A 12119-nucleotide genomic window follows, 5' to 3' on the forward strand; every position below is an offset into this window, starting at 1 on the left:
GCCACGGCCACGGCGCGGAGACCGCCCGGCCCGGCCCCAGGGAGCGGGGGCACCGCACCGCGGCGACCCGGATGAAGGGGGCTCTGTCCGCCCTTCCCGAGTAACCGGCGTCCTGCGGTAGGGGCCCTTGCTGATGCCAGCCCAGAAGGGGCAGTTCTCATCGAGTCGGACTGCAAAAGCCTTCTCTTCTGTTTCTTTTCTGGACAGAAGGGTCTCACTCCTAGTCCAAGCTGGTCCTGACCTTTCAGGCTTCATGCCTCAGCCTCCCAAGGGCTAGGATTACTATTACTAGTGTGCCACCGTATTTGGCTTCTTTTTCTTCATACTTGGCTTCTAAAGTTTTTAGTGAGCTATCCAAGTGGTACCTGGTTCTCCAAATCAAATATTATAAGAGAATTTTAAGTCATACACAAGTGATTTTGCATATTCTATGTCTATCAAACCGCTGACCCTATGAAGCCAAGTGTAATATATTTAAGCGAAAGTCACTATAAAGAGAAATTACAGCTGGGCATGGTGGCTCACACCCATACTCCCAGCACTCAGAGGCTGAGGCAAGAAGATCACTGCAAGGTCAAGGCTGGCCTATGCTACAGCGAGTTCAAAGTTAACCTGAAGGACACAGCCTATCTCAAAAAAAAAAAAAAAAGTAAAATTATATTTTACTCTTGGGAATAGGGTAAGAGTTAAAAATTTTTTATCAGTGTGTGTTTATAATGCTTAGTAAGTATATACATCATATGGGGAACTGGTACACACACACATTACATCTTTTTTTCTTTCTTAGCGAAGTTTTATTAAAGGGCAAGGAAAGAAACAGGCTCTGGAGAGAATTTCGGCCAGGTAAAGTAGGAAAAGAAGTGCGCCCTCCAGCGTGAGGGCGGCCACCGGGGGACGGCAAACACAGCGGCCCCACCCTGGTCCTTTTATTCCTTGTGACGAAAGTCACTCGGGAAACTGGCTGTCCTACTGCGCCTCATCACTGCTTGGGTCTTTCTTGTTTTAAAGATCCCAGTTATGGCTCAAGGGGGAAATCAGCAATTTATGCATGTTTTTGGTGTCTCTCTGGCACAGTAAGCCTCCGACTTCTGAACACCCGCGTTTTGAACTTTAACAGACGTGCACACGGCGGCAGGCAGCTTGCGCCTCTGCCAGAGACACGGTCCCGCTGCGCTGCCGTGTGCTCATCGCTCAGCGTGACGGGTACAGCAGTGCAGCGCTGCCAGCACCCAGGGCGCCCAGAAACGGGAGGAAAAGCTGTGCTGATGCGGAGGCGCTGCTAGGAAGCGCAGAACGATAACATGCAAACCAAGTGAAGACACTGTGTCAGCCTCATGACGTCGCATTTATGGATCTGAATTCTGAGTGCTCTGCCAGAATGCAGCGCGTCTGTAACTCGGGGACTTACTGTACTGGAACTGAACGCAAGGCCTTTGTCCTGAGATATTCTCAGCCCTTTTTAGCTTTAGGGTCTTATTAAGCTGCCTAGAATGGTCTCAAACTTGTGATGCTCCTGCCTCAGCCTCTCGAGCCAGGGGCACTACACATTATCCAGTTTTTGAAGTCCGATGGCCCAGGAGCTTTGATAAACCAAGCACCACTGCTTCTTGGCCTTTTGGCTGTGCTCCACTGATGAGCTACTCAGTAATAATTCTCAGTTCAGAGCACACTCACCTGTTTTGCCTGGTGGCTTCTCTTCTCATTCTTTTAGGAGGAATTGGACATTCTGTCATCTCAACCTTTGTCGAATGACGCAGCGACTCGTTACACTTGCGTGTGGGAGTCATACCTACAGAGAGAGAGAACGCAGAAAATTAACCTCCGTAACGGCAATATTATATGGAAGAAAAGAAACCAGAAAAGGACCTTAGTTTATAAAGAGGAACTCAAGAGTAATTCTGAGCGTGCCTGTCACCACCCCAGGCTAGAGAACAGCGCACTACCATTTACCAGATGACTCAGTGTTAGTCAAGGGTTTCTCGTCCATTTTAAGTTCCAGACCATTTACACATTTCTTCTTGTTCTTCTTCTTTTGGTTTGGGTTTTTGAGGTAGGGTCTTGCTATGTAGTGCAGGCTGGCCTCGAACTCTTGGTGATCCGCCTGCCTCAGCCTCCCAAGTGCTGGAGCTCCAAGGGTGTGCTACTGTTCCTTGCTTCGCTCTTTTTATAGCTGGCCTTTTTACTCTTAAATATTTTACCTCTACACAAAGAAAAGGCACCTGAGCAAATGTAAGTGAAGTACCCAGTTTCTGCTCTATGCGTCTCAGGCTCTTCTCCTGCTCATCCAGCTCCTGCTGCTTCTTCTTCATGTCGGGCGTGTGGAGGTACTGCAGCTGCCCGTTGAGGTCCTCGTTCACGCTGCCCAGCTTGCACACGGCAGTGCGGTACTGCTGCAGGAGATCTGCGGAGGAACCAACACCAGGTCAGAGCCCTGGCGCCACACCTCACCGAGCTCTAGGAAGAAGACTGAACACCGAGCGCTACCTGCAGGTAACACGCGCGAACTACTTTCCCCCTTCTTTCTCAACGCTGGGATCGCACCAGGGCTAGGTAAGTACTCCACCACTGCGCTACGCCTCATCCTGGGAACCGCTTTAAAGCCACACAGTGTTCCGTGTAAAAAAACAAGATACAAGTAGAGCTGAGACAGCAGAAAGCTGTCCATTTTAATCTTCCGGATGGTTTGACTCACTATTTCTGTGTCATGACAGGATTTTCTAATAGAAGTGCTTGGTCACTGGATCACTCTCTCACAGTGTATATCCCGCCTCATAAAAAGGGTCCAAGTAATCCCACACAGCTAGAGGAGGAGCAGAGGGGGACAACGGAAGAGGCCTGTGAACAGTGTGCGTGGGAACCACTGCTTCCCACGCGAGGACTGGCGGCGGTGTGCTCTCTAATGAACACGGGAAGCACGAGGGAGGAGGACGGGGGAGTCGCCATTTCTATCAGACTCTACTCTCACCTTCACCACGGAACTTTCAGAACTACACGTGGTAAAATATTTAACATTCAAAACACTCATAAAACCATGGAAGAAACTATTTGGAGGAAATTATTTGGTAAGAGCACAAAATACGCCAAATAGAGTGAGGTATGTTATACTTCAAGGGTCAAGAACATTCTGAGGACATACACGTGGGGGGAACAAGCACGCCACACGTGTGCTTGTGCACCACCTCTGCGCACCTGATCGCAGGCCGAGCCTCCCTCGTCCGAAATGCTTCGATTCTGGAGTTCTCCAGATGCAGAGCATCAGGCTGAGCATCTCATCAAGACCCGCGGGTAGAGGTGCTCAAACTGCCTGGTCACTCTTAAACACACATTCTCTGTGTGACACTCGCTCCTGACAAGGTCCTTATCGTTGCTTTTTTAAATGGGCTCAGGAAAAAGAAGTCTAGATCAAAAGACTGGTTTCCTGCCCTGGTGATGCTTCTAATTCCACATTCAATCCGTGTGTTCTAAGTACACACAATAATAACGATTCTACACACGAACGAGCCACAAAAATCAATGTCCAAACCAGAACGTCAGAGCTACGTTACCCTTATAGAAAAGTCCACAAAAATTCAGGTACTCAAGGATTGAAATCCTATTTCTTAATATAACAGATCAGTTCTTGTTCTTTTCCTTTTCTTTTTAAAAAGATGAGTCCTCATTATGTTCCCCAGGATGGTCTTGATCTCATAAGCTCAAAGGATCGCACTGCTTCAGTCTCCTACGCAGCTGAGACAACAGGTAAAAGGCAGTTACTCAGGTACTTATTCAACTTACCTATCTGTTCCCCCAAGATCCGGCACTGCTTGGGAACTGGGGCTCCAAACACCATTCCCCGGAGCTTGTCCATCGGAGGAGCTTTATTCTGCAGGCCCCCGAACTTCCCATTACTTCTAATGCGGTCTCCATCCCGGGTCAGCAGTGTGGGACAGTGTGTAATCTTAACCACCTACGTGAGAAGGGTATTCGTGAGTGAGCAGCTTATTTTAATTGCCTTTCAAAAACAGCAATCATTTAAGGCTTCTGAGAGGAGGAATGGCACGATCATGGCAGTATTCTCACAAACTTAATAAGCTCCTGTTACTAACAAGCTAACAGGCTAAAATAAAGCAGGAGAAACCCAGAGAGCGGGAGGTGGATCACACTAGTTTTCAAGTGTGAGCTTCAACTAGAACAGTGATACCACACACGGAAAAAGTGAAACTGGAGGCCTGGCCAACAGGACAGAAGAGAGAGGGACAGGAATCCTAGGCACTCACTCTACAGTCTCAGGTCTCCTTTTTAAATAAGTAACATATGAAGTAGGAAGAAGTGAAACTCCTCTGGAATGTCCAGCAGTACACAACACATCTTCTTTTAAAGTCTGTGAAGTCACTTATCCTACACAGCATTTTGCAACTTTTCCATGAAATACTCTGTGTTACTGTGGTTTATACCTGTTCTTTACCATGCTTTATACCTGTCCTGTTCTTTCTAGCGGCCACATCGCACACCATGACTGAAGTGAGCAGCTGATGGACATTCAGCCCTGTCCCCCTTTTCTCCAGGACTATGAACTGAACCGAGGCCTCTGCACTGAGCTGCCTCCCCAGCTTCCTATGTTTCAACAAGGTCTTGCTAAGTGGTCCAGGTGGGGCTCCAAACTGCGGGTCTCAGCCCCCAGAGGGCTGGGGTTACAGGTGTGTGTCGCCCAAAAGTGTTCTACAATCAAGTTCTCACATCCTAGTGACTGTTCTTCTGTTGCAGGGTAGGAAGTACTAGAAATTAAGCCAGGGCCTGTGCTTGTGTGTGCCTCTACCACCGAGCTACATCCCCAGCCCTTTTTGTTTTGAGACAGGATCTCAAGAACTTGTTCAGGACGCCTCGAAGTTGTGATTCTCCTGTCTTTGCCGCCCCAGCAGCTGGGATGACAGGTGTGCACTACCACAGTCACATCTAGCCACACCCTTGCGTGATTCTTGGGGACATCTGCCAGAGCAGGTCTCTAGGGTTATTTTAAACCGTGGGTAGTTTGAAGACCGCCATTAGTTCGTGGCTATTCTTCCCTGGAAAGGAGTCTGTGCCCACCTCTCTGCCACGTCCTGCCCGTCCGTGGGCCCAGACTCTGGCAATGCCAGACTAACTGCATAGGCTCTACATTTTCTTAGGCTGTGACCTAGGAGACACGCAGCTCTTGCCTTCACTGCTGGGGACACTGGTTCTGGAAACCCAGACGTCATGCTGGGGAGAAAGTCCAGACAATCACAAGGTGAGCAACAGCATACAGGTGAGCACAGAAAGCCTGGCTCGAGTCCTGGCTTGGTGCCTAGCCAGCCACCAGTGTGCTCTCAGCCAGCACAGGGATGATGAAGTAAGAACCAACTTGTTCTGCAGAATAACTTAGAACTTGAGGAATATTTCTAATCTGAAACTTCAAGGGTCAGAAAATAAAAACTGTTTCCATCCTCTACCTGTATGCCAACAGAATGTTCCTGAATACAAAATGGTTAGCCTTAGGGCTAAGGTAAGCACCCAGTATTGCACCAGTAATGTGGTTTTGGGGTCAAAATCAAGTCAAGCATAGCACTTGATCTAAAGCAGTGGTGGCAAAACTATGGCACTCGTGCTGCAGAGGGCACCCAGAACCCTCTCTGTCCGCCCCTGAGCCAAGTCCCTCCAGCAGTACCCTAGCAGTGGGCACTGGATAACAGCACGGCGTTGCAATAAATAAGTGGGTCTGGGTTGCAGTTTGGGTACTTGGCCTCTAGGCACTGCTGTGTTACTCAGCTCTCCCATCCCTGATACAAAGCAGCGGACACCCACAGCTTCGCAGAGGACACACAGGCCTCCTGGTCCCAGAGGGTTTGGTCCATAATGGACCCAAACTGCTTAGTTCCTGATGCAGGAGAGGAGGGCATAGCACCATGGAAAGGGATCCCCAATGCCCGCCCCTCCAGCTGGGCCCCGCCTCCTCAGAGCGTGAGGGCTGATCCTGATGAACAGAGTCCCTCAATCTGCATGACCTGACAAGGTTCACCGGGCACAACTTCTCAACTATGCTTTTTTTTTTTGGTGACAAGGTGTTGCTACATTGCCTACGCTGGTCTGTTCTGCTGCAGTCTCCCGACAAATCAGGTATATGTATCACTCGCCTGCTAGGACTTCTAAAACCCTAAATGGCATTACCCTCACTCACCCTGTGGGTGAGAATAAAACCCCAGCAGACAGGCTCCCGAGCCCCTGTGCTGTGCCAGCTGAGTGGCTAGGCGGCGACCAGCACCAGGTGCCGGCTGTGTGTCCCCTTCCCAAGAACGACGGGCCAGCCAGGCCCTGAGGACTAATAAGCTGTTACTGTTTAAAGCCACTATCCTCTGCAAAGTCCGCTAATAACTGAAATACTTCTGTTACAAACTCCCCTCCTAAGGCACCATGAGCTGAATGACACTCCCTCAAATCCTTATGGAGCAGTCCTAAGCCCTGGGACCTCCGCAAGTGACCTTACTTAGTGCTAGCATTCACAGACGTCATCGAGTGTGACTGGGACTCTATCACAAGGGGGACACGGAGACACAGTCACACATGCACGTGAAGAGCCACAGGGAGGACAGCTATCCAGAAGGCAGGGAGAGGCCTGCGACAGACCCTTCACTCAGCTTTCTGAGGAGAAACTAACCCTGCTGACGCCCCACACGTGGACTTTCAGCCCAGACCTGTGAGACAATCGGCTTCTATGATTGAAGCCTCCCAACCCGCGACATTTTATTCTGGCAGGCCAAGCAAAGTGATGCAAATGGGCCATATCAAACTGTATTTCCACCAACACTACCTGGCAGTAGCCCTTTTCTAATACTGTCGCTATTAAGACACCGTTCGCCGGGCGTGCTGGTGCTGGGCCTGTAATCCCAGTGCTTTGGAGGCTGAAGTGAGAGGATTGCAACTTCAAGCCCAGCTTGGGCAATTTAATTTGCACCTTGGCCAATTCATTCATAGGTACTTACCTGTTTTAAGTTGCTAATCAATTTACAAGATTTAAAGGCATCTTAGTCGACTATCTGCATCTGCATCATCACACAGTATTTCTGTATCTGGCTCTTCCTCTCTCTCCCTCTCTCTCTCAATATATATATATATATTTTTTGAGTCTTTTTGAGACAGGGTCTCGATATACAGTTCAGGCTGACTTGATCTCACTTTGTAACCCAGGCTGGTCTCAAATATGCAATGATCCTCCTGCCCCAGCCTCCCAAGTGTTGAGATTACATGCGTGTGACACCACACCTGGTTTTCTGGCTCTATATTAAAATGTAAAAATAATTAGAATTGGACCTACAGAATTACAGGGAAATTAAATACATACCTCTTTTCTGTAATGATTGGCTGCATCAAGATTATCCAAAATGATGGTGTCTCCTAACAGCATACCAAATACTGAAAAAGTTACAGAATTAAATATTAATAAAACTAACATTTATAAACTAGTAAGTTTTTTTATCACCAGTAATCCGTATATCTGTATCACAAATGTAATATCTGTACAAAATAAGCTACCACAATAACCTTTACCTGTTTCACAGTGTTCTATATTATCTGGAAACGTTAGCAAATCTCGGGCAAAGACAGGATCTCCAATGGGTTTAAAATAAAATTTTCCATTTCGGAAATGAGGTAAAGGTCTAAGTTTAAAAAAAAAAAAAAAAAAAAAAAAAAGGAAAGAAAAGAAAAAATAAAGGTATTAAACAGAGTATATCTTTTCATTTTCAAAGAATATGAAAAACACATGACACGCCACATACTATTTTGACCACATAACCATTCCTCATGTACCCCACGATACCCTAAACCAACAGTTACTATACAAAGCTGACCCAAATGCAGACCCTGTGGGGAGAGGGCACAGAAGGGGCAAGGGATGGGCAAGGCCCAAGACCAAGAGCAGGGGTTGGGCGTGGTGGTGCATGCCTGTAATCCCAGTGCTTGGGAGGCTGAGGCAGGAGGATCATTGCGAGTTTGAGACCAGCCTGGGTTACACAGTGAGCTCAAGGCCAGTCTGAACTGCACAGCAAGACCCTGTCTCAGAAAGACCAAGAGCAGGTGAAGGAGGAAACAGTGCGGGGACTCCATCCTGCCCCAGAGAGGAAAAGCCCACGGGACAACGGGGCTCCGAGCAGTGAGACTGGGACAGGAGGAGGGGATGATGGCGGCTTTGGCAGCGTTCATCCCAGGGAGAAGCAGAAACCTGCACACAAGGAAGAAAGCAGGGAAAGCAGAGAGGGAGCGAAGAGAAGAGGAAGTAAAGGAGGGAGGCGGAGAGTGATGCACTCGCTAGGAATGGAACAGGGATTTTAATTTCTAGAGCAAACCTTGGCCCTGAATATTAGTACTTCAGCAGAGTGAGATCTGGGAAAACCAACAGATTTGACTTTAAATTTCAACTATTTCCTGGACCTATTTTTAGACTATAAAACAAAATAACCTGCGTTTGCTACCACAGCACACTTCTGGTTCTCCTGCAAGCCCTTGCTCAGACCCCACTACAGCCTGGCAATTTAGTACTTGTGAACAGTTCTGCCAACAGACTCTATCTGCTGAGATGCTAGTTTATTTCCACAGGACACTAAGAGGATAAAAGGTACATCATCGCCAGCCTTACTCCAAATAAAAGGGTTCTACATTTTGTAACAATAAAAATATCCTTCCAACTGTCTTGTTACAGAGACCAAAGATCTTCTTTGGATTTATGTGTGCATTTTCACACATGGCACACGTGTAGTAGAAATAACATTTAACAGGCAATAAAACATAGCATATATATTGTCAAATACACTTCAATACTGGTATTAATAAGCACACCTGTGAGAAAGACAAAACCGTAGATAATCTGAGTTACTTCTCAATTTGTTGTAGCTGTTTTTCACAGGAACTATTTTTACTGGGAATGGGGGTTTGGGAATTCAGCCCAGGCTTTTGCACATGCTAGCCAAGTGACCTGTCACTAAGCTATTTTTTTAGTCCTTTAAAAAAAAAAAAAAACTGGGCAGGGGATATAGCTCAGTGCCATAAGCACCTGCCTGGCAATCTCAAGGTCCTGAGTTCAAGTCCCAGTACCAAAAAAAACCCAAAAAACAAAAAACTATTTTGAGACAAAGTATGAATAAGTTGTCCACTGGCCTTGAAGTTATGATCCTCCTGCCTTAAGCCTCCCCAACAGCTGGGACTTGTATAGGCATGTGCTGCTACTACCCCTGGCTCTGAGAGATCCGTTTTATTTTTTATCTTTTTGTCTATGCAGTTCAGGCTGACCTTTAGCTCACTTCAGTAGCCCAAGCTGGCCTCGAATTCACAATGATCCTCCTGCCTCGGCCTTCCAGGTGCTGGGATTACAGGCTTGTGCCACCACACCCAGCTTGAGAGATCATTTTTAAATTAAGTGTTTTGATAGAAACCAAGGTGGACTGGGGATTAACGCAGCAGTAGGGCTCTTGTCTAACATAAGTGAAGTCCTAGGTTTGACTCCCAGCAGTCCAAAATATTATCAACAAACTAGACAAAGACTTTCACTCTTCCCTGACCTTTTCCAGTCGGGAAGCGTCTTCTTATAGATCGAGTCGAGGGGAAGCACCTGCTGCCGGCCCTGGGTCTCGTCGTAGATGCGGCGCGCGGCGTCGGTGGTCAGAGTGACCACGCAGTCCATGTCGCTCGCCAGGTGCCAGGAGATCACCATCGCGGCTCTGTCGTCTTCAATCTGCGCCAGGTGTGCGATCTGTGACCCAGTCCAGGACAAGAATAAAAATCAAGGAGGAAATTTAAAAATAATCATAAAAATTTGATACTAAACATTTTAAAAGCCTTAACCTATAGAGCAAAAGTACTTTCCTGTAATACAGGAATTAAAAAAAAATTTTAAAATATAAACACTTATAGTACTGACTTGAATATATTAAATTCTCTTCTACTGTTAAATCTTGGAAAACATTTTGCATAGATTAAACTACAGTTAATTTTCAGGTGGGCAAATAAAAACATTAGAATTTGCCAGCTAAAAATGGTTTTCACTGGGCATGGTGGCGCACACCTATAATCCCAGCACTCGCGAGGCTGAGGCAGGACGATCAGTGCAAGTTGGAGACCAGCCTGGGCTACAAAGTGAGCTCAAGGCCAGCCTGAACTGCATAGCGAGACCCTGTCTCAAAAAGACCAAAAAAAAAAAAAAAAAAAAAAAAAGATTCAATTGAACAAAAACATAGTTAACATACCCTTCCAAGTAGATATTTTATCCTATATTTTACTATTTATTTCAGAAAACAAAAACTGAACATCACAAATGAGACTTACTTCTTTAGCTTCTGACTTCTTTGCAGTTTAAGAGAAATAATCACTTTCCTATTTACAAATACTTTAGCCACAAGCATTCCTATTCAACAATCACCAAACTAGGATCAAAACCTTACTCGTCGGTATGATTCGGTCCTATCTAACCCCCAGCCTGACTGTACCACAAACCTGCTGAGGAGTAAGACTCTTTGGTGCAATGGTTCGACAAATTATGATGTCTGCCCTTGTTTCCCAATTCACTAGAAATTAGTGGAAAAACAGAAAACAGACTTGTAAAAAACTTAGTACACATAAATGAAGGTGAAAAAATGTTCTAGCCAATGTAGGAAGGACAGATGGAGGTAAATAAAATATAAACAGAAAAAATAATTTTTATTTGTAATAAGCAGATCTTCTGAAATGCTGTAACAATGGCACAAAATCTATTTAGAAGGGCGTATTCATTATATTCAACTGAATCAAAGAACTCTTAGAACTGATGCTAATTTTCCTCATTCAGGGATATTTGAAATTGAGGAGGAAAAGACTACATCATGCCCATGGTACTGGAGGTGTTCACAACGCTAGAAGTGTGCTGCAGGGTTCAGAGGCGAACCTCCCACTGCTCCCCATCACACTTCTTTACTATGTGTCGAAAATGGGGATAAATGCCAGAAAGAGATTTTTTAAAAGAAGTTTAAGAGTGATTAGGAAGGATTAGAAACTTGTCTCTTAATGGTGAGAACAGAACTTGTACTGCTGAGGGAAGAGAGAGAAATTATATAAAATGAAATTTCAAAGATTTCCTCTTTATTTTTAAGACACAAAAAACAACTTAAATAAGAGACTTTAAAGTATGTTTCTCCTGAAATTTATTGTAGATGCTGGCAGCAGTCTTCGTACTGCGGAATTTGGTGTTGAGTGAGCCACTGAAATGTGGAAACTAAACATTCTACAGTTACCGCTGCTGCTCTCCCTCGGTGGTGGCGAGCCTACAGCACCTGCGTTGCTGTGTTTTCACGACAAAAGATGTTACTGCATGAGCTGCTTGTTTAAACTAACACCTCAGTTTCCAGATTTACTGTAGTGTTGGCACTTCGTGGTAAGTGGGTTCTGGGTTGCTGCCGGGCACTCTGTCTCCAAAAGGTTCACCACCACTGGTCTGTATGCTTTTGATCAGTGTTGTTTCTGTCTAGAAGCTAGTTCTGAAGAAGAACATTTTTTAAAACTTTTATTTACTTATTTTTTTGTTACCAGGAATCCAACTCAGGACCTTGCACTTACCAGGCAGGCATCTGTGCAGCTGGGCTACATCCCCATCCAAGAATAACATTTTAAAACATTACATAGAACTATCTGTACAATTATGACTACACTGAATTCTTCCATTTGCAGACGTGGAGTCTTGGCTGCCTCCTCCTATCAGGCTGTACTACACTTCTGCAGTTTTGTTTTGTTTTTTGCAGTACCAGGGATCAAACTCCAGTCCTCGCGCTTGCCAGGCAGGTGCTTATGCCACTGAGCTATATCCCTGGCACCTGTATTGCACTTCTGACCCCACGTGCAGTATATACAGAAACCACCACGGGCTTTGGTGTGAGAGAGGCCTTGGTTCCCCTCCAAGCCCGGCCTCTAATGTATAGATTCATAAGGTATTTAAGGTCCCTGAACTTCAGTTTCCTCATGCGCAAGCTAGAAACCCTACAAACTGTCCTAACGGGGACTGTGAAAGACTTGTGTGTAAGCAGGCAGCAGTCTCCAGAGTCAACTGCTGCTGGGAGCCCTGGCTCTGCCACCGGCCAGCTGAGCAAACCCCAGCAGGACCTCTACCC

General features: G+C 46.2%; 1 protein-coding gene across 1 annotated transcript in view; it reads right to left on the reverse strand.

Annotated features, from left to right (window-relative positions):
* The window catches only part of Smchd1 (structural maintenance of chromosomes flexible hinge domain containing 1), a 116927-nt gene that overhangs the window by 3340 nt on the left and 101468 nt on the right, over positions 1-12119 (reverse strand). Inside the window, exons 42-47 of the mRNA XM_005373146.1 lie at positions 9546-9736; positions 7540-7649; positions 7334-7404; positions 3775-3946; positions 2243-2401; positions 1675-1789 (exon numbers count right to left, since the gene is read on the reverse strand). Coding sequence (XP_005373203.1) covers positions 1675-1789; positions 2243-2401; positions 3775-3946; positions 7334-7404; positions 7540-7649; positions 9546-9736 — 818 coding nt within the window. The remainder of the gene's footprint in view (positions 1-1674; positions 1790-2242; positions 2402-3774; positions 3947-7333; positions 7405-7539; positions 7650-9545; positions 9737-12119) is intronic.

Source organism: Chinchilla lanigera, unplaced genomic scaffold, assembly GCF_000276665.1.
Source record: "Chinchilla lanigera isolate Chin_1 unplaced genomic scaffold, ChiLan1.0 scaffold00001, whole genome shotgun sequence".
NCBI classification, from domain to species: Eukaryota; Metazoa; Chordata; class Mammalia; order Rodentia; family Chinchillidae; genus Chinchilla; species Chinchilla lanigera.